The sequence below is a fragment of the Haematobia irritans genome, chromosome 3, assembly GCF_050003625.1.
Source record: "Haematobia irritans isolate KBUSLIRL chromosome 3, ASM5000362v1, whole genome shotgun sequence".
In the NCBI taxonomy this organism is placed as follows: domain Eukaryota; kingdom Metazoa; phylum Arthropoda; class Insecta; order Diptera; family Muscidae; genus Haematobia; species Haematobia irritans.
This window is the reverse complement of record NC_134399.1, coordinates 64,936,889-64,961,061: the sequence shown is the minus strand read 5'-3', so window position 1 is coordinate 64,961,061 and position 24,173 is coordinate 64,936,889. Positions and strand designations below refer to the sequence as shown.

At 34.2% G+C, this 24,173-nt stretch overlaps 1 protein-coding gene across 2 annotated transcripts; it reads left to right on the top strand.

The window, feature by feature from the left end:
- Positions 1–987: 987 nt before the first annotated feature.
- On the top strand, positions 988–23,028 carry LOC142230212 (uncharacterized). Of its 2 annotated transcripts, XR_012720604.1 has the most exons (3): positions 988–1,554; positions 14,053–14,202; positions 14,291–14,462. XR_012720604.1 is itself a non-coding variant. In XM_075300855.1 (2 exons), the coding sequence occupies exons 1-2, from the start codon at positions 1,097–1,099 to the stop codon at positions 22,735–22,737; spliced, it is 540 nt and encodes a 179-aa protein (XP_075156970.1). In that variant the 5' UTR covers positions 988–1,096; the 3' UTR covers positions 22,738–23,028. The 2 variants fall into 2 exon arrangements, 1 of the variants encoding a protein (XP_075156970.1); XM_075300855.1 differs by lacking the exons at positions 14,053–14,202; positions 14,291–14,462 and adding an exon at positions 22,656–23,028.
- Positions 23,029–24,173: the final 1,145 nt, after the last annotated feature.

Here is a 24,173-nt window from a genome sequence, read left to right as displayed (position 1 = left end):
CGGAGCCTCGTGGAAGAGCAAAATTCAACCGATTCGGTTGAAATTTGGTACGTGGTGTTAATATATGGCCTCAAACACCCATGTAAAAATTGGTCGAAATCGGTCCATAATTGTGTATTGCACCCCATATAAACCGATCCCCAGATTTGACCTCCGGAGCCCCTTGGAAGAACAAAATTCATCCGATTCGGTTGAAATTTGGTACGTGATGTTGGTATATGATATTTAACAACCATGCAGGAATTGGTCCTTATCAGTCCATAATCATATATAGCCCCATATAAACCGATCCCGAGATTTGGTTTTGGAGCCACTTGGAGGAGCAAATTTCATTCGAGTCAGTTGAAATTTGGTACATTGTGCTAGTATATAACAACCATGCCTAACTAGGTCCATATCGGTCTATAGTTATATATAGCCCTCAGATAAATAGATCCACAATCACACAAAAATTGGTCCATATCAAGATCATAATTATATATAGCCCACATATAAGCGACCTCCATATTTCAATTCTGGCTCTCTACGTACCGTGCAAAAGTCCATGTCGATTCGTAATTATTTGTAGACTTACCTCTACATACCTTTTTTGTCTAATATATACCACGTATGTACTAACTCACAATTTAGAAAACGATGTTAAGAAGTTTTAAGATACCACAACCCAATTAATTCGATTGTGGATGACAGTCTTTCGTAGAAGTTTCTACGCAATCCATGGTGGAGGGTACATAAGATTCGGCCTGGCCGAACTTACGACCGTATATACTTGTTCATATTAAAATTGTTCATGAAATTCAATCAATGATTGGCAACCCTAACACATGCTACCAAATACAACAAATACTCAAAAAATGCCAAACAATGAATTGGGTAGCCCCAATCGATCATTCTCTATTTAATTCCCACTCATTTATTTACTTTCTGTCTCTCAATTCCACCTTTCATGAATGAGTCATCGTAAACAAAAGTTTTCCGAATATTTTGTCAGTTTCTAACAGTTGCTATTTATACGCTCATTGAATAAAACGTGTATACGTTCACAGACCTCAAACTGATAGCTTGTGGCTGTGTAAACAAAAACAAACAAAACAAAATGAATAGAAAACGGTGTTCTATTCCACAATTAATTGAAGTGTTCCAAAACTGTCCGGCCAAGACTAAAGATGAGCTGAAACATATTTACGAACTTAGCGGGAGAAATATTTTTAAAGATTCACAATCATTACAATTCCTAAAATTTTTTATTGCGGAATACCACAGTGACTCAAAAACAGATCAATATATTAAGTTGCATGATCAATTTGACGAGTTGTTGAAGACATCGGATTTGGGAAATCACCTTACCGTGGATGATTTATATGATTTTGATGGACTTCCACGACCATTAGAAGATACTCTGGAAAACATCATAACATCCGACATTGACGCCCATGTGAAAGATCAACAACTGAGAGACGCCATCCGCACTATACAAACAACTCTGAGAAATGACATAGTTCTCACTAAAGAGTATAAAATATTTCAACATGATCTTAGGAAGGCAATAACTAAGTAAGAAAAAAAATTAAGCCGGTATTCGATTTGAGTGAAACGTGTATATTAATATATGGTTTTATTAGTTTTATTTTAATATTGTTTGTATGTATGTTTATGTGTAGTCGTAGGTATGGTATGTTTTGATATTTTCAAAGAGCTTTTTGATATGTGATGTGTTAGCTCTTGAGTAAATTTTTGTACTCTCAAATGTGATTAAGTTTTTGTTTGTATACTCGAAATAAAAAAGTCTGTTCAATCGTAGATATTAGATTATACATAGATAATCCGTTTCTTTCACATAAAAATGTGTAGTCAGTTCCAATGATTAATTTTCCAATTAATATCTTTTTGGTTGTTTTTTTTCGCAATGAACCAGTTCCAAACATTAATCTTCGAATATTTCTTTATGAGTTCATCGTAAAGTGTAAATCTCCTTAATATGAAAATTCGTATTTTCCTAGTTTTTGAATGTAATTTTTAATGCAAATTGATGAATTTTTCAGTTTTTAATTTATTTATAAATCGTCTGGTGCAACATAAATACTATGTATTTTCAAAATGTGGATAATATTGCAAAATTTGGAAAACCAAAGAGAATATAAATGTGCTCTTATAATAGTTTTTGAAACCTGCCAAACATTATTTGACATGGACGGATCATTTATGTAGAATCTGAAATCTACGTTTTCAATATATAAAATTAACTCTAATAAATGAAATGTGATGTGAGATTTTGTAATATAAATGTTTTTTTATGCTGCTCCACCATGGGATTAAATTAAATTAGAGGTGCGGGAACATACACTGAAAAAAATATGGTTGTGAGGCCCAATAATTTCGCATCCTTAAATATGCTTAGAATAGATGACGAATTTCTCTAACATAAAGTCTTTTTCTTTGTCCGAGAGTTGATCAACTTCCCAGCAAAAAAAGCGTCGCCAAAAAAGTAATGAAAATGTTCTTTTTGGATCCGGAAGTGGTGCAAAATTGACGCAGAAGCGATGAATTTAACATGGGCTTGTCATAGGACGGAAGTCCTCCATTTCAACAGCCGTTGCACTGAATTTGCATCACTTCTTTAGGTGTGATCCGAATTCAATGTTTTGGATGTAAATTAAACAAGTAAGGAAAGTCTAAAGTCGGGTGGGCCGACTATATTATACCCTCCAACACTATGTACACAAACATTTGTGTTACCGCAACTACTTCAAATTTGCGTGGAGCTGTATAAAGGTTTGCGTTTCCAGATACAAATACTTTTAATGGAGACAATTTTTTGTATTTCTACAAAATCTCTAGAATTAAAATTTAAATCGGATAACGCCTTGGGATGAAACACCATGTTAGTAAAAAATATGGGACATATGAAGCGAGAGAAATTTTAATGCAATTGTGCAAAAGAGCTTTTATGATTTATCAGGCGATTCGAGATATAGGACAATTTTAGTAATATTTACAATTTTTGCAACTCATCAGTGGCGATTTTACAAGGATATTGGTTAGATCTCGCCAAGATATGTGGTCAAGTGTGGGTTGTGATATATTATTTGGTCAAGTCGGGCGACTTGGAGCCTTATTTAAAATTCAACCGTTCTGTGGAAATTCTGGCATTACAGTGTATAGGATATGACTAAGATATGGGGATATCATCACAGAATTTTGTGTCAAGTGTGGGAATTTTGGCCATATTTGTATAAACCGTAAAAACGAATATATGGAGGCTTTATCTAAATCTGAACCAAATTAGATCAAACTTGACACACTTAAATATCATATTAAATATATTCTCTGTGGAAACTATCCAGTCAATTGGAGGAAAATCCCATTGAAAACGTGTCTAAAATATGAAAAAATCTACCATATTTCCCCAACTCTGGTGTACGTATATATGGGAGCTATATATAATCTGAACCGGTTTTGACTACATTTGACATGCATAGTTAGAATAATAATTCTGCAATCTCTGCAAAATTTCACGTAAATGGGTGTATAACTTTGGCCCCCGTGGCCATATGAGTGTAAATTTGGCACACTTACCGATACTATTAAACGTACTCCTTTTGCAAAATTTGAAGCAAGTCAGGGCAAAACTCTGGCTTTTGAGGCCATATAAGTCCAAATAGGACGAAAGATATATATGGTAGCTATATCTAAATCTGAACCGATTTTAAGCAAATTTGGCACACATAACGACACCGTTAAACCTACCTCTCGTGTACAATTTGAAGCAAGTCAGGGCAAAACTCTGACTTTTGAGGTCATATAAGTGCAAATCGGACGAAAGATATATATGGGAGCTATATCTAAATATGAACCGATTTCAATCAAATTTACCAAGCATTGGAAGAATGCTAACTCTACTCTCTGTGCAAAATTTCACGAAAATCGGTAGTAAACTTTGGCCTCTGTTGCCATATGAGTCTAAATCGGAGAAAGATATATATGGGAGCTATATCTAAATCTGAACTGATTTCGATAATATTTTGCAAGTTTTTCGAGACTCATAAAATATTCGGATGTACGGAATTTGAAGAACATCGGTTGATAAACACGCCAATTATAACCAGATCGGGGATAAATTTATATATGACAGCTATATCTAAATCTGAACCGAGAGAAACACATCAAGAAGTCCTTATACCGGGTGTGAATCCTCCTTCTCCAGAACAAGGTAATAGATGGATGATCCATTGACCGCTGAATTTGCGATCAGTCCTCGTGATTCTTGGATCGATTACAGGCCCTCAGCAATGGGCCATTTCCCCTCATTTGGTTTTTCGAAGTTTAATTTTAGGTCTGCATTCAGCTGTAAGAAGCCTCTTAAGAGAGTACCAATCTCAAAAAATGAAAGGTAGGAGATTAACAGCCTCCTGAAATCTTTAGAACTAGAGAGAGGCTTAGCTCTTTCTCTCATCTTAGGGTGGGTTAGCTTATCAATTTTCTACCAGAGTCATCCCCAGGGTTCGCATAGGGGACAAGATAGATAGACCATTGAACTCGTTTTATATATTACTGTAGCTCACACCTCAGTTTGCACGAAATCGAAAACGAGTCTCCAGAGTGTTATCGTTGCACCGATGCCTTTCCAAATGCATTGTGCAATGCAGCATTTCTGGCACTTTACCATAATGGCATTTCACTCGTTCCACTTGACTCCGCAAAACGTGTATCATTTACAATTTCGTTTGAATTATTTATTTAATAAAATTGGCATGTTTTCATCAAAATGAACATCCGGGAAGACAGCCGAACACACACCGAGCTTGGGACACGGCATAAGATAGACGTGTTTACATAGAACCGACAACATGCCTTCTGTCTTCTTGTCAAGTGGAATGTAATTGCATAATTGTAGATTTGTGCCTTGGTTGGTAGTCATTTTCTTCTTCGTCCTTTGACTTCTTCTTCTTCTACTGTTTCCCCTGCTTCTTGTCCTTTTTGATGGTCGTAGAGTAGAACGACGCCATTTTTAGTTGTTACCATTGCCATTATTATGCATTTAAATTTATCGAAACAATTGAAATTGCCACTTGATTGGCGGTTGTGTTATTATGGTATTGCCTCCGTCCCCTGGCCTTCTTAGCCGTGGGCCCAGGTTGACTGCAGGATTACTTCCAAATGTGTTATCCTTGCCCATATTGTTCTCGTATCTTACTTTATAAGTCGCTGTCGTTTTTTTCCTTTTAGTTGGTTTTTTGCTTCTGTGCCATTGATTGAATATTCATTTCGAATGGCTGAAATGGAAACGGGCCCAAATGAATTATGCATGGCAAAAAGTCATCCTTTGTCGAACAAAATGAAATCAATTTTCTATAAAAAAATCATTGTGTAAAATGAAATTACCGTGTTATTATTATCAGCAGATTAATTTGTGCAATGGCGTGATTGGCCATGTAATTTATTTTCGTGCCAATAAACGCCCCCATATGGTTCATAGGGAGTTTATAAACTCGTCTATGGCAAAATGCAATTTTTCCCCCAATCTTAGAACTCGAATAAAGTGAACACGACGGATATAAGTGTATCTTGTATGAGAAATATAATGATTTTAAAGAAGCTGAATTACTTATATCCGATATATCATACACTACAAATGCGCCCGTCCCTTCTAAAGTTCGACACCATTAATGAATGCATACAATAATTTCCATTTAAATCATTTTACTCTGTAAAATGACCCAGAAGCACAAGTCCAACGGATTGAGATCCGGTGGCCATTGGATTGGAATATCCATGTTCTGCTATATATAATTATAGACCGATATGGATAATTATGAACCGATATAGATAATTTTTTGCGTAGTTGTTAGAGACCACATAACAGGTTGGCTGATAAGTCCCCGGTCTAACAAAGAAAAACACATTTTTTTGTTAAAATTCGTTTTTATTATTCAACATAGTTGACTTCAAGAGCGATACAACGATTATAACGACCTTCCAATTTTTTGATACCAGTTTGGTAGTACTCCTTCGGTTTTGCCTCAAAATAGGCCTCAGTTTCGGCGATCACCTCTTCATTGCAGCCAAATTTTTTCGCTGCGAGCATCCTTTTGAGGTCTGAGAACAAGAAAAAGTAGCTGGGGCCAGATCTGGTGAATACGGTGGGTGGGGAAGCAATTTGAAGTCCAATTCATGAATTTTTGCCATCGTTCTCAATGACTTGTGGCACGGTGCGTTGTCTTGGTGGAACAACACTTTTTTCTTCTTCATATGGTGCCGTTTTGCCGCGATTTCGAACGCTCCAATAACGCCATATAAAGGGTGATACGGTCAAAATTAGGTCAATATAAACTTGACGTATTTCTTTCAATTTTGCATTTAAAAAACCTGAACACCCCTCATTTTGAAGGTGTGTGTGTGTAGAATGTTGCTCCTATTTTGATTTTGGAATTCACTCTTCAGTTGTCGAAATGCCGTCCAAGCAAGAAGAGCAGCGTATCAAAATTTTGCTCGCTCATCGCGAAAATCCCTGCTACTCGCACGCAAAGCTGGGAAAATCGCTAAAATTTGCCAAATCAACCGTTACAAATGTAATTAAAGTGTTTGGGGAACGTTTGTCGACAGCCAGGAAGTCTGGATCGGGGGGAAATCGAAAACCGGAAGCCGCTGAGACGACAAAGAGAGTTGCCGGTAGTTTCAAGCGAAACCCTAACCTCTCTCTCCGAGATGCCGCAAACAAGCTGGGTGTATCGTCTACAACCGTGCATCGAGCCAAAAAACGAGCCAGACTATCGACTTACAAGAAGGTAGTGACTCCAAATCGCGATGATAAACAAAATACGACGGCCAAAGCGCGATCCCGGAGGCTGTACACGACGATGCTGACGAAGTTTGACTGCGTGGTAATGGACGAAGAAACCTACGTCAAAGCCGACTACAAGCAGCTTCTGGGACAGGAGTTTTATACGGCAAAAGGAAGGGGAAAGGTAGCAGATATTTTCAAGCACATAAAACTGTCAAAGTTCGCAAAGAAATATCTGGTTTGGCAAGCCATCTGTACCTGTGTCTTGATAAGCAGCATTTTCATAGCTTCCGGGACTTTCAATCAAGAAATTTACGTGAAAGAGTGTTTGAATAAACGTCTGCTGCCTTTCCTGAAGAAACACGGTTGTTCCGTACTGTTTTGGCTGGATTTGGCATCTTGCCATTACGGTAAAAATGCCATGGAGTGGTACGCCGCCAACAACGTACAGGTGGTTCCCAAGGACAAGAACCCTCCCAACACGCCAGAGCTCCGCCCAATTGAGAAATACTGGGCTATTGTCAAGCGGAACCTAAAGAAGACCAAAAAAACTGCTAAGGACGAGCAGCAGTTCAAGGCAAACTGGCTTTCTGCGGCGAAAAAGGTGGACAAGGTGGCTGTACAAAATCTGATGGCAGGTGTCAAGCGTGAGGCCCGGCAATTCGGATTCGGAAAAGCGAAAGCCTAACTGAATATTTTTCCTGAATTTTATACTAATTGAACTTGAAAAAGAAATTTAATTTGATTTTTTAAATAAACGATTTCACCGATTTACACGCGTTTCCCCTTGACCAAATTTTGACCGTATCACCCTTTAATAGTCACTATTGATGGTTTTTCCCTTCTCAAGATAATCGATACAAATTATTCCATGCGCATCCCAAAAAACAGAGGCCATTACTTTGCCAGCGGACTTTTGAGTCTTTCCACGCTTCGGAGACGGTTCACCGGTGGCTGCCCACTCAACCGACTGTCGATTGGACTCAGGAGTGTTTCATCCATTGTCACATATCGACGGAAAAACTCGGGTGTATTACGAGTTAACAGCTGCAAGCACCACTCAGAATCATCAACACGTTGTTGTTTTTGGTCAAATGTGAGCTCGCGCGGCACCCATTTTGCTCAGAGCTTCCGCATATCCAAATGATATGACCAACACGTTCCTTTGATATCTTTAAGGCCTCTGCTTTCTCGATAAACTTCATTTTACGGTCATTCAAAATCATTTTGTAGATTTTTTTTTATGTTTTCGTCGGCAACCACCTCTTTCGGGCGTACACTGCGTTCACCGTCCTCCGTGCTCATTTCACCACGCCTGAAATTTGCATACCAATCAATTATTGTTGATTTCCCTGGGGCAGAGTCCGGAAACTCATTATCAAGCCAAGTTTTTGCTTCCACCGTATTTTCCCCTTCAGAAAACAGTATGTTATCAAAACACGAAATTCCTTTTTTTCCATTTTTATACCCTAAACCACATAGTGGTCAGGGTATAATAAGTTTGATCGGCCAAAAAATGTGCCTACCAGATATATTGATTTTAGACCCCATAAAATATATACCGATCGACTCAGAATCACCTCCTGAGTAGATCTAGCGCTTGGTGTCCGTCCGTATATCCATGTATTTGTTGTTCACAGGATTCCGGTCGCAATTATTAACCGATTTTGATGAAATTTGGTACAGGGAGTCTTTTGGGCACAAGGACGAACGCTATTGAATTTGGAAGAATTCCGATCAAATTTAGATATAGCTCCCATATATATGTATCGCCCGATTTCGACAAATGGGGTCACGTTGCGCGTTTTGTCAAACGGATCGTCACCAAATTTGCCATCGCCCTTCAAGCCTGCAAAATTTCATCCAAATCGGTTCAGATTTAGATATAGCTCTCATATATATGTATCGCCCGATTTTCCCAAATTTGGCCACAAAACCTTTATTTATCAACCGATCTTACTCAAAGTTGGCTAAATATAATCTTCTATAGCACTAACTATATGTGCAAAAAATCGTCGAAATCGGTTCAGATTTAGCTGTAGCTTCCATATATATGTATAGCCCGATTTTCCCAATTTTGGCCATAGAACCCTTATTTATTAACCGATCTTACTAAAAGTTGGCGAGATCCAGTCCTCTATAGTACTAACTATATGTGCAAAATTTAATCGAAATCGGTTCACATGTAGTTAAAGCTCCCATATATGTATCGCCCGATGTTGAAAAATTCGCCCTTATAACCTTATGTTTGACCATACAGGCCTAATTTCGTAACTTACTCAAATCTTGCACAAGCAACCTTTTGTGGTATTAATCAAACCAGCAAAATATTATGCAAATGGGTTGAGATTTAGGTATAGCTTCCATATATATGCATCGCTGGATTTTCCCAATTTTGGCCATAGTACTCTTATTTATTAACCAATGTTACTCAAATTTCAAATTTTGATGTACTACCGATCGTACTTATACGTACTTGTAGCTCTTACATAAGAATATTGCTCGATTTTTACAAATTTGTATTTATTACCCACCCTAATTTAACGATTTTCTCTTTTTTAATAATGGGCTCAATATTAGTGGCTTACTAACTCCGTAGGCGCAATATCAACACAGCCAGTAGGGGAAATTCCCTATATGTAGGGGTTTTCTAATATTTAGCGTCTTGTAGGGACCTAGGACCACAATGTAGGACATTTTCACTCAACACAATTTGTAATAATTTGTACATTTTGGTGACTCTAGAGGAGGAAATTAGAAGCCGGCAAGGCTTGATCTTTAACAATGTGTGGTAAACTTTATTCCTGTAGAAAATTTTGTCAACATTTTATTTCTATAGAACATTTTGTCAAAATTGTATTTCTATAGAAATTTTTTTCAAAATATTATTTCTTAAAAAATTTTCTCAAAATTTTATTTTTGTGGAATTTTTTTCTCAAAATTTTATTTCTATAGAATTTATTGTCAAAATTTTATTTCTATAGAAAAATTAATTACAATAATTTGCTTATAAAAGCTTTTTCCACAATTTTATTTTTATAGAGATTTAACAAAAAAGATTACTAATTTGGGTAAAATTCTACCAACTGTGGCAACCGTGGTGGTAATACAAATTTATATTCTAAGTTATATACGTTGCATATTCATGTTTTAAGATAATAAAGTACTTAGAACCATTTTTGTATTGTAAATTTTTTTAAATTTAACGAAAAATATAGTATGGAAAATTGTTTGGGAATATATAGGAAAGTAGGGAACTTTTTTTGTCCTTGTAGGGTAAGCCGAACATTTTCCCTGGCAACATTGACTATGAGCTATAGTCAGATTGACACAAAGCACCCATAGACATGTACCCCTTAATTTTCTTAAATATGTAACTGCGGTTTATCTCCCAGACCTATATGTTACCCCATAAATGCTTATGATTACTAATTCTGTAATGGTGGTTTAGGGTATGATATAGTCGGCCCGCCCGACTTTCTACTTTACTTACTTGTTGTTTATGGTATTGTAAAAATGGAAAACAATCTATTAGAGGTGTGCACGTGAGTAATAGTTTACTCACGCTCACGCACACTCACGACTAAAAAATCATACTCACGCACGATATTTTTTGGTAGGACTCACGCTCACGCACACTCACGAAAAGAAAATTTGTACTCACGCACACTCACGTACGAAAACGTCGTGACTCACGAAAAATACCGTGACTCACGAATAATTTTATGATTAATTTAACTTACCGAAGTGTCTGAAAACATGAGCATTATTAAAATCGAGAGTGTTATTAAACTCTTAACATCCCAGGTGTCACTAGAATTGTAATTGAATTTAACTCTTAAGCGTTTTATGTTGGTGGGCAGGATTATTTTCGTGAGTGTAATTCGTTACTCACGCACACTCACGAAGATATTATTTTCGTGACTCATGCTCACGCACGACAGTTTGGTTTGTTAATCACGCTCACGCACACTCACGCTGTTGTCATGAGCGTGACTCACGCACGAATCGCGAAAATTTTCGTGAGTCACGACAATTTCGTGTCACGTGCACACCTCTACAATCTACGTTTATTGAAGGTAAGCAATTATGAAATGTGAATACCGTTTTCCATTGAAGCGTGTTTACATTAAACAAACTAAAATAATATATTTTTTATTCATTTCTTTTAGTGAGCAATTTTATTTCATGAAATTGACCATTCAATCCCATCAACTCAATTATTTTATCAAATATATAGGAATATAAGAGTATGTTTGCAATAAAAAGGTGGGTACCGTATTGATCTTTTAAAATTGTAAACATTTTTCACCCCTAGTTTTCTTAAAACCACCCAGCAAAAAATTTTAGAAGTTCTTCTAAAGGCACAACTTTAAAAGCACTTCCAAAAATTTCCTCCCAAAGACGTTCTTTATTTTAGCTGCACAGGAAGTTCATGTAATTAAATTTTTTATAACTAGCTTTTTTCATATTTTTAATGGAAAATTTAAAATTTTTGGTTTCAAATAGTTAAAAATAGATTAAGAATTTATAAAATGGTAAAAATTATTTAATTTTTTCTGAAAAAAAATGCCAAATCCATTCTAGAAATATTGGGAATTTTTGAAAATATTTGATGCCAAAAACACAAGCATAAGAATGCATTAAAACTCATAAAAAATTTAAAAAGTTATTTATTTGTCAAAATATCACCAAATTTCTTAATTCATATTCAAAACACTGAATTCGCATCACACCTTAAGAAGTGATGCAAATCCAGTGCAACGGCTGTTAAAATGGTGGACATCCGTCCTATGACAAGCCCATGTTAAATTCATCGCTTCTGCGCCACTTTTGCACCACTTCTGGATCCAAAAAGAACATTTTCACTACTTTTTTGGCGACGCTTTTTTTGCTGGACAAGAGCGGTATGGGTTTGTTGGAAGATTCTTGAAGTTGCGAAGTAGCGTTGGCATTAAATTGCATTTTTGTTTTACCTGCCTTTTTCAGTTTGAACCCAAGTAGAGAGCAGTATATCTGATTCATAAACTAATGAGCTGAATTATGTAATGGTAAAAAAGTAATTTCTTTTGGATTTAAAAATATGAAAAATAATGAAAATATGTAATTTCGATTTATATTTTTTTTCTAAATTTGCACAGTATCATTAATATAATACTACATATTACATTTCTTTGCCATTATTATACCCTCCACCATAGGATGGGGGTATATTAACTTTGTCATTCCGTTTGTAACACATCGAAATATTGCTCTAAGACCCCCATAAAGTATATATATTCTGGGTCGTGGTGAAATTCTGAGTCGATCTGAGCATGTCCGTCCGACCGTCCGTCTGTTGAAATCACGCTAACTTCCGAACGAAACAAGCTATCGACTTGAAACTTGGCACAAGTAGTTGTTATTAATGTAGGTCGGATGGTATTGCAAATAGGCCATATCGGTCCACTTTTACGTATAGCCCCCATATAAACGGGCCGCCAAATTTGGCTTGCGATTGCTCTAAGAGAAGAAAATTTTATCCGATCCGGCTGAAATTTGGTACATGGTGTTAGTATATGGTCTCAAATAACCATGCAAAAATTGGTCCTTATCGGCCCACTTTTACGTATAGCTCCCATATAAACGGACCCCCAAATTTGGCTTGAGATCGCTCTAAGGAAGCAACTTTTATCCGATCCGGCTGAAATTTAGTACATGGTGTTAGTATATGGTCTCTAACAACCATGCAAAAATTGGCCCATATCGGTCCATAATTATATATAGCCCCCATATAAACCGATCCCCCGATTTGGCTTGCGGAGCCTCTAAGAGAACCACATTTCGTCCGATCCGGCTGAAATTTGGAACATGGAGTAAGTATATCGTCTCTAAAAACCATGCAAAAATTGGTCCACATCGGTCCATAATTATATATAGCCCCCATATAAACCGATCCCCCGATTTGGATTGCGGAGCCTCTAAGGGAAGCAAATCTCATCCGATCCGGCTGAAATTTGGTACATGGTATTGGTATATTTTCTCTAATGACCATGCGAAAATTGGTCCACATCGGTCCATAAATATATATAGCCCCCATATAAACCGATCCCCCGTTTTGGCTTGCGGAGCCTCTAAGAAACGAAAATTTCATCCGATCCGGCTTAAATTTGGTACATGGTGTTGGTATATGTTCTCTAATGACCATGCAAAAATTGGTCCATATCGGTCCATAATTATATATAGCCCCATATAAATCGATTCCCAGATTTGCCCTCCGGAGCCTCTTGGAGGAGCAAAATTCATCCGATCCGGTTGAAATGTGCAACGTGGTGTTTTTATAAGCCTCTAATATCCATGCCAAAATTGGTCCATATCGGTCTATAGTTATATATAGCCATATATATATATATATATATATATATATATATATATATATATATATATATATATATATATATATATATATATATATATATATATATATATATATATATATATATATATATATATATATATATATATATATATATATATATATATATATATATATATATATATATATATATATATATATATATATATATATATATATATATATCGGTCTATAGTTATATATATCCCCAATCACACAAAAATTGGTCCATATCGGTTCATATTCAGTTGCCACTCGAGCCAAAAATAATTTACCAAAATTTTATTTTTATGGAAAACATTGTCAAAATGTTATTTCCATAGAAAATTTTGTCAAAATATTATTTCTATAAAAAAAATTTTCAACATTTTATTTCTATAGAAAATTTTGTAAAAATTTTATTTCTATAGAAAATTTTGTCAATAATTTTTTTTGTTGAAAATTTTGTCAAAATTTTATTTCTATAGAAAATTTTTCCAAATTTTATTTTTATAGAAAACTTTTCCAAATTTTACTTCTATACAAAATGTTGTAAAAATTTTATTTTGTCAAAATTTTATTTTGTGAAAATTTTATTTTGTCAAAATTTTGTTTCTAAAGAAACTTTAAACTTAATTATATACTTATTTAATCGGCCTTTTTTAGTTTAATATATACTACGTATGGACTACCTTGTAATTTAGAAGACGGTGTTAAAAAGTTTTACGATACCTTGCCATCGGCAAGTGTTACCGCAACCCAAGTAATTCGATTGTGGATGACAGTCTTCAGTAGAAGTTTCTACGCAATCCATGGTGGCGGGTACATAAGCTTCGGCCTGGACGCACTTACGGCCGTATATACTTGTTTTTTCTTTGATTGGTTCAAATTTTAATAGACAATTTCAATGTGTGGAAATTTTGGAAAGGAATTGTTGCTAAAATTAAATTACCGGGCTCCTTAATACACCTTTTTATACTAAAAGACTACAACTGCAAAAGAAGATTATAAATCTGGAACTAAGAAAAGAACTTGATATTCTATGCAGGTAATGTTTAACAAAATTAACTTTTAATTGAACAAAATTAAATTAGAATTATTCTGTTTACTTTCTGAAAAACTAATTTATCTTACAGACTGCTGATTTATTGGAAATCTAGGCGAATCTACATATTGGAAGGAACATGCTGACATCGTTAATATGATAAGGAAGATAATGATTTATATAGTTTTTTTTTTAACCCTTTATTGATCACAATTGTATGTCTAAATTATGTTAAAACAAAACACACAACTAACAAAAACCAATTTCCTTATGCTATGGTCACAATGGGCAAATATTTGACAAAAATCGAAAAAGAATCCGTCGCCACAGCCAAACCAACAGACATTTTTAGCTCATATTGGATATCTAACATCGTTGTAAAATTATTTTCCAAAAACCGGACATTTAATTCCAAAAAAAAAAAACAAAAATTTTCAAAATTTTATTTCTATAGAAAATTTTGTCAAAATTTAATCATAAAGTTTTGTCAAAATTTTATTCCAATAGAAAATTTTGTCAAAATTTAATTCATAGAGAAATTTTTGTCAAAATTTAATAAATAGAGAAAATTATGTAAAAATTTTATTTCTACAGAAAATTTTGTCAAAATTTAATTCATAGAGAAAATTTTGTAAAAATGTTATACCTAGAGAAAATTTGGTCAAAATTTTATTTCTATAGAAAATTTTGTAAAAATTTTATTCCTAGAGAAAAATTTGTCAAAATTTAATTCATCGAGAAAATTTTGAAAAATTTTATTCTAGAGAAAATTTTGTCAAAATTTAATTCATAAAGTATTGTCAAAATTTTATTCCTATAGAAAATTTTGTCAAAATTTAATTCCTAGAGAAAATTTTGTCAAAATTTAATTCATAGAGAATATTTTGTAAAAATTTTATTTCTGCTGAAAATTTTGTCAAAATTTAATTCATAGCGATAATTTTGTAAAAATTTTATACCTATAGAAAATTTTGTCAAAATTGTATAGAAAATTTTGTCAAGATTTTATTTCTATAGGATTTTTTTTTAATTTAATTCTATAGTAAATTTTGTCAAAATTTAATTCCTAGAGAAAATGTTGTCAACATTTAATTCCAACAAAAAAATTGTCAAAATTTGATTTCTATAGAAAATTTTGTATAAATTTAATTCATAAAGTTTTGTCAAAATTTTATTCCTATAGAAAATGTCAAAATTTTATTCATATAGAAAATTTTGTCAAAATTTAATTTCTTAGTAAATTTTGTCAAAATTTTATTCCTAGAGAAAATGTTGTCAAAAATGAACTCCTAGAGAAATTTTTTTAAAATTTAATTCATAGAGAAAATTTTGTAACAAATTTATTTCTACAGAAAATTTTGTCAAAACTCAATACATAGAGAAAATTTTGTAAAAACTTTATACCTAGAGAAAATTTTGTCAAAATTTTATTCCTAGAGAAAATTTTGTCAAAATTTTATTCCAATAGAAAATTTTGTCAAAAATTAACTCCTAGAGAAATTTTTGTCAACATTTAATTCATAGAGAAAATTTTGTAAAAATTTTATTTCTACAGAAATTTTTGTCAAAATTTAATTCATAGAGAAAATTTTGTAAAAATTTTATACCTAGAGAAAACTTTGTCACAATTTTATTTCTATAGAAAATTTTGTAAACATATTGTTCCTAGAAAAAATTTTGTCAAAATTTAATTCATAGAGAAAATTTGGTCAAATTTTAATTCGTAGAGAAAATTTTGAAAAAATTTATACCTGGAAAAATGTTTGACACTCAATTTGGTCAAATATTTGCCTAGTGTGGTTTTTATAGCGACCGCCAAGGGACCGAAATTATACGTCGTTATAACCGAGCGTCGTTGTATCCAAATAATTGCACACAATATTTTTAAGTTTTTTTTATCATGAGATTTATTTATTGAGATTGGAAATAGTTTCGAATTGTGGTTTGTTTTCTATTTACAACACTTTCTTTTAATAATATACTTTAAATAATTTCAAGGAAACTATATAAACTCTCTGATATATCAGAACCCCCAAATCGTAAATACTATTTAAATGTGTGCAACGCACTCAAGGTTTCTGTCCTAGTTGGAATTTTGGATTGGCTCATCTTCGTCATCTGGTTCATTATCGCTGTGAGTTTCATCATTTTCTTTTGTGTTCTCCACTATTTCTCTCAATGAAGGCTCTTCTGATGTCACGACGTTTTCATCGACATTTACGAACTCATCCCAGTCCTGGTTTGAACTCGAACTCATCCCAAACTGGTTTGAATATTTCTTCTTCGTCATTTGCACCTCTGTTTGGGATAGTTGAAAACAAATTCTGTGATTCCCCTCAGTATATGTTTCTTTATTTAGTATTGGCTGACGACTAAATAATTTAGTGTATGGCCACCTAAATAATTTAGTGTATGGTGAATACTATGTTTGGTTTTCGAGTTGAAAATAAACTTATTTTCGTGTTCCGTAAATCAATAAATATTCGAGGTCAGGCCTCGAGCTTAATTATTCACTGCCATATATTGAAAATAAAAACTATTTTAAATTAATTTGTAATTAATTTGAAATTTTTGCCATAAATAAAAATATTTTGTGTATTTATTTTATAAACCACTATTAGAAAAGCCGTCGGTATTTCGTATACTTTGTCATATTTTAAAACGCCGTCGGAATATTGACAAAAGATGGAAGAAGAAGAAGAATAAGAAAAGAAAGTGGAAATAGTTTTGCGATAACAATTCAAACCAAAAAGCCGGCTAGTGTTACATGCAACTAACATTATCCCCTATATACACCCACAATCACACTAGCACATTCGCACAACATTTCTCTGCATTGCTCTCAGCAAACACACAAAAAAATCTGTAGGTATTTACTAAGAGAACTACAGCTAGCAGTTAAAACATAACGGTAGGTCAGATAAATTATGCAGGTGCACAATCAAACCACCCACAATGAATGATAGTACTAAGAGCAGATACCGTTAACTCTTCAATGTTATTGGAGAGTTCTCTTATAACACATTGCATATAAAGAGAATAAAGTTACCTCATATGCAATGAGGTTGCAGTGTAAAATGAAACTACAGAAACCTAATCACAACAGACTCAAGCATTAGACAGTGTTCTCCTACAAGTAACTATTTTACATAACCTCAACAGTGAAATGTAGATTACAGATTGAGACTGAAGAATTTCCCACCATATTTACTCTTACTGTTGCATGCGACTGCATATGTCCACTGTAATCTTAAGTTTACCGTTATGGTTCCTCATATCCACTTCGATGCAGAATTTTATCATGGGTGGGAGAATCTATACTAGTGAAGCTTTCACCGTCCTTTGTTTTAGAGGGGAAGGGCTGTTTGGGGTTATCATATGTTGGCATGGTTGAGCATTTTTCGGTTGTTTGTTGAGGATTTAATGTGTTGATAAAGTAAACACACGCATTTACGATTTTGGCATTTAGGCCACGCCTTCAAATATCTGTGCAGACCACCCACGCTGCGTTGCAGCCATCACATGCGATTGGCTATTTTGAGTATGGCGGAGTGCAGCGAGCAGGGGTGACACAATACGATAGCCTACAAAAGCAAGAAGGACCTAGATGTGGGGGGACTACGTTGCAGGTTGAAATGGACGTTTTTCCTCAATTGCGTTGGTGTCACATCCAAAAAAAAATTTTTTTTTGAACACAAAATTCTGGTGTGGGTTGTCAAAATAGTACAACTACACGAGAGACGTGGGCCGGAGGAGAGGGGAGAATATTGTACACACGATAAGAAAGGTTGGCTGGGCAAATATCCTTACTGGACTGCAACAACGCATCCTTCGAAATGTACGTTTTTATATTTCGGTATAGTTTTTCAGGCTTTGAATGCCGCACACCCACAGACACACTAGCACACAGCAGTCTACAAAAAATGCAGTCGACCTTTGTAAACTTTGCTGTGTTTTTTTCGCTCAAAAAATATTTCGGGATTATTGATGGCAGCACAAATACATTTATATCCGTCTTTTGAACGCAAAGAACTAAGGATGTGAAAGGACTATGCCATAAAAACTCTCACACACACACACACACAAAGTCATGCTATAGACTCGTTATGGGCCCCTTTGGACCTAAAACAGGCTTCATACTCCATATAGAGGCTGTGATGTGGAGGGACAACATTTCGTGGCAACATAAGGTTGCACAAATTTTCTGAGGGGAAGAGGGGGAATACCTAATGGTATAGGGAGAGCTTGTGTTTCGTTAAACATAGGCCAGGAGGAGTCCTTTTGTGAGGCGTTTTCGTATTCTGGCAGATGAAGAGCATTTCGCATGTGATGGTCTGGTATTGCGTGAGGATGGACATGAATGAGAATACCCACACACACACACACACTCATCCTGGTGTTCAACCGCACTTATACAAAAAACCGAGCCGTAGAACACAGAGCAAATGAGAAGTATATTGATGAAGGATATTTAGGAGGATTGCTAAGTTGAAGTGTACTCATAGCCATAGCTAAAGTCTGTATACGTAGATGATGCACTAGTGCAATTGTGGTAGTAGTGGCATGAGCCTTTATAAATAATTCTGTAAGGTATAGCTGGAGTTTAGATGAAAATGATGTTGCAGTCGTGTCGGAATTTGTAAATTTAAGTTGTCGTTAACATGATTTATAGCACATTAAGCAAAAAGCTGAAAAACGAATAAGTTAAACTTTGTTCCTTAGAATCTAGTACGCAAAACTTAAATTTAAAAGAGAATTGTGTCTTAGATTTGTCCTTACTCCAGTTCTCCGCTTCTTTGGCTCGGATCAATACCCAAATCATTAGTGTAAAGACAAAATCTCTGGAACGGGGCACGTTTTTTTCCAGTGTAGGGCGGATGCCCACCATTTCAACAGCCGTTGCACTGAATTTGCATCACTTTATACACTCAAAAAAAAAGCATGCCCGGTTCCAAAGATTTTGTCTTTACTTTAAAAATTTTGGTATAGATTCCGAGCCAAAGAAGCAGCGCAAGTAAGTATACTTTTAAGACGCAATTCTCTTTCAAATATGGGTTTTATTTTTTCGATTTTTTCAGCTTTTTTTCTTCATATGCTATCAAAGTCATTTAAACACAAGTTAACGACAACTTTACTTTCCAATTATGCTATGTTTCAAGTACAAACGCTTTTAAAATAAAGCGTTGAAAAACATGTCCTATATTTGAACGATTTTTTGTTTGGTAGTCAAGATGCAAAAAGACAACAAATTTAAAGACAATTTCATTAATTGTAAAGAATTTTTCTGAATTATTAAAGTCAAGTTGACCTTAGCCCAAAAATTTTTTATTTCATGTTATGATACCCATTTTTAAGTGAAATCGCTTAATTATAAGACTTAATTGAAAAGTTAATCGACTTTTGGACAAGGAAAAAAACTTAATATTAGAAAAATGCGTCTTCTATGCTAAGCAAAATTTGCATTCCTATTTTAAAAACATGAAATCTTTAACCTCACGACAACATTTTTTTCAGTGTAAGGTGTACAGTGTTTGGATGTATATTAAAAAAAATTTGTGATATGTTGCTAAATAAATCAATTTTATAATTTTTTATGATTTTTAATGTATGCTTGTTCGAAACGTTGGCAATTGAGGCTTTTAAAGTTGTACCTCTACACTGAAAAAAAATATTGTCGTGAGGTCAAAGATTTCATGTCTTTAAAATACGAATACAAATTTTGCTTAGCATAGAAGACGCATTTCTCTAAAATAAAGTTATTTTCCTTGTCCAAAAGTCGATAAACTTTTCAATGAAGTCGTATTGTCCTTATAATTAAGTGATTTGACTTAAAAATGGGTATCTTACCATGAAAGAAACAATTTATAGGCTAAGGTCAACTTGACTTTAATAATTCAGAAAAATTCATTAAATTTAATGAAATTGTCTTTAAATTTGTTGTCTTTTTGCATCTTGACTACAATGCAAAAAATCGTTCAAATATACGACATGTTTTTCAAAACTTTATTTTAAAGAAGTTTTTTACTTCAAACATAGCATAATTTCTACTGGAAGTCGAGTCCTAATTTGGAAAATAAAGTTGCCGTTAACTCGTTTTTAAAGGACTTTGATAGCATATGAAGAAAAAAAGCTGAGAAAGCGAAAAATTAAAATTTGCTTCCTAGAAGCAAGTACACAAAACTTAATTTAAGAGAATTGTGTCTTAAAAGTATCCTTACTTGTATTCTCCGCTTCTTTGGCTCGGAATCAATACCAAATTTTTTAAAGTAAAGACAAAATGTTTGGAACCGAGAATGCTTTTTTTCAGTGTAGAAGAACTTCAAAATTTTTATACCCTCCACCATAGGATGGGGGTATATTAAGTTTGTCATTCCGTTTGTAACACATCGAAATATTGATCTAAGACCCCATAATGTATGTATATTCTGGGTCGTGGTGAAATTCTGAGTCGATCTGAGCATGTCCGTCCATCCGTCCGTCTGTTGAAATCACGCTAACTTCTGAACGAAACAAGCTATCGACTTGAAACTTGGCACAAGTAGTTGTTATTGGTATTGCAAATGGATCGGATGGTATTGCAAATTGCAAATTTCATCCGATCGGGCTGAAATTCGGTACATGTTGATAGTATATGGTCTCTAACAACCATGCAAAAATTGGTCCATATCGGATCACTTTTACGTATAGCCACCATATAAACGGACCCCCAGATTTGCCTTGCGGAGCCTCTAAGAGAAGCATATTTCATCCGATCTGGCTGAAATTTGGAACATGATGTTAGTATATGGTCTCTAACAACCATGCAAACATTGGTCCACATCGGTCCATAATTATATATAGCCCCCATATAAACCGATTCCCAGATTTGGTTTGCGGATCCTCTAAGAGAAGCACATTTCATCCGATCCGGCTGAAATTTTGTACATGGTAGTAGTATATAGTCTCTAAGAACCATTCAAAAATTGGTCCATATCAGTCCGTAATTATATATAGCCCCTATATAAACCGATCCCCAGATTTGAACTCCGGAGCCACTTGGACGAGCAAAATTCATCCGATCCGGTTGAAATTTGCAACGTGGTGTTAATATATGGCCGCTAATAACCATGCTAAAATTGGTCCATATCGGTTCATAATCATGGTTGCCACTCGAGCCAAAAATAATCTACCAAAATTTTATTTTTATAGAAAACATTGTCAAAATGTTATTTCTATAGAAAATTTTGTCAAAATTTTATTTCTATAGAAAATTTTGTCAACACTTTATTTCTATAGATTTTTTTTTCCAAATTTTATTTCTATAGAATTTTTTTTCCAAATTTTATTTCTATAGAAAATTTTATCCAAATTGTATTTCTATAGAAAAATTTTTTCCAAATTTTACTTCTATAGAAAATGTTGTCAAAATTTTATTTTGTCAAAATTTTATTTCTGTAGAAACTTTAAACTTAATTATATACGCATTTAATCGGCCTTTTTAGTTAAATATATACCACGTATGGACTATGTGGTATATATTACGGTGTTAGGAAATTTTAAGATACCTTGCCATCGGCAAGTGTTACCGCAACACAAGTAATTCGATTGTGGATGATAATCTTCAGTAGAAGTTTCTACGCAATCCATGGTGGAGGGTACATAAGATTCGGCCTGGCCGAATCTTATATACTTGTTTTTTGATGGGTTTCTGATATTCGTTATCTACTGTATATCGAATGTCTTCAAAACGAAACTTCTAACGCTACCTCACGGACTTAATATAGAGGAGTACAGTTACTGCAATGCCCTCTATACAACCTAGAAAAATTTTCTTGTTATTTTATAAGGATTTTGGTAATGCACTATGGGTTTTTATGTGTATGTGTGCGTATGCTTAAACGAGGCACACGCAACAACAACAATAGAAAAAACTAGCAAGAAGAAGAAGAAGCAAAATAATCGTCCTCATCATCATCTTCGTCGTCATGCTGAAGAAACAAGTAGAAGGCAATTATTCTTTTGATATGTTTTCCTATTTTTCACCAAGACTTTTGCTTGGTCTCCTAACAAAGGGGGGATGTGGAGAGTTGGTTTTCTGTTTTTTTGGTGCATGCTATTCGTTTACGATAGGTTTTCTTTTTGTTGCAATGGGACTCAAGAATACGTTTTCATTTTATGTGCCTTGTCATGTTCCGGCAATGTGCGTGTGTTTGCGTCGATTTTCTTTTGTACATTTGTATGTGTGTGTGTGTGTGTAAGAGAGTTTAACGATTGTTGTGTTTCGTTTTATGAGTATTTGAAAGGATATATGTATTTTTGTTTTGTTTTTGCGTAAAGGACAAAGTGTGTTGCACTTCAATTTAGCAAATTTCTCTGATTCGGGCAGATATCATAGTAATCAGGGTAGTCCATTTATAAATTATATCCCATATATAATGAGCTAAAGCATTTTTCTAATCTTAATATGACATTTTCAGTGGATGCTTAAAACTTGTTTATACTTTGAAAGCGGGAGTGTTACTCACACACACACACACACTAAATTGGAGAGTCGAATAACGTGACTCAAAAGGCTTGCTGCCGATGGGGCTTGCGTCAATCAACCTAACTAAGGCATTATGGTGATAGAGAAGAAAATGGCACAACTTCAGCATTGCCTCTTTCTTCCAAATGGACCAAATAAATCCCCCTCGAAACGTAGGATACAAATATGAAATAAATTATATTTTATTTACATAAACTTATGACCTTGAAAGCCTGACTAGAAACTCTAGAAATCACAACAAAACTAAAAACTAAAATACCCTAAGGTCGATATATTTTTCTAAATAAAAAACAAAAATGTTTAAATTTTGTTCAATTGTGGGAACTAATGGAATATTGTGCATTTTTGTAACACATCAAAATATTGCTCTAAGACCCCATAAAGTATATATTCTGGGTCGTGGTGAAATTCTGAGTCGATCTAAGCATGCCCGTACGTCCGTCCGTCTGTTGAAATCACGAATCTTCCGAACGAAACAAGCTATCGACTTGAAACTTGGCACAAGTAGTTGTTATTGTTGTAGGTCGGATGGTATTGCAAATGGGCCATATCGGTCCACTTTTACGTATAGCCCCCATATAAGAGAAGAACATTTCATCCCATCCGGCGGAAATTTGGTACATGGTGTTAGTATATGGTCTCTAACAACCATGCAAAAATTGGTCCACATCGGTCCATAATTATATATAGCCCCCATTTAAACCGATTGCCAGATTTAGCTTGCGGAGCCTCTAAGAGAAGAAAATTTCATCCCATCCGGCTGAAATTTGGTACATGGTGTTAGTATATGGTCTCTAATAACCATGCAAAAATTGGTCCACATCGGTTCATAATTATATATAGCCCCCATATAAACCGATCCCCAGATTTAGCTTGCGGAGCCTCTAAGAGAAGAAAATTTCATCTCATCCAGCCGAATTTTGGTACATGGTGTTAGTATATGGTCTCTAACAACCATGAGAAATTTGGTACATTGTATATGGCCGCTAACAACCATACCAAACTTAGTTCATATCGGTCTATAGTTATATATAGCCGATCACCAAAAAAAAGTCTACCAAAATTTTATTTCTATAGAAAATTTTGTCAAAATTTTATTACTATACAAAATTTTGTCAAGGTTTTATTTCTATCGAAAATTTTGTCAACATTTAATTTCTATAAAAAATTTTGTCAAAATTTTATTTCTGTAGAAAATTTTGTCAAAATTTTATTGGTATAGAAAATTTTGTCAAAATTTTATTTCTAAAGAAAATTTTGTCAAAATTTTAATTCTATAGAAAATTTTTTCAAAATTTTATTTCTCTAGAAAATTTTGTCAAAATTTTAATTCTATAGAAAATTTTGTCAAACTGAGTTATATACGTATTTAATCGGTCATTTTTGTTAGTTCAATATATACCACCTATGGACTAACTTACAATTTAGAAGACGGTGTTAGGAATTTTAA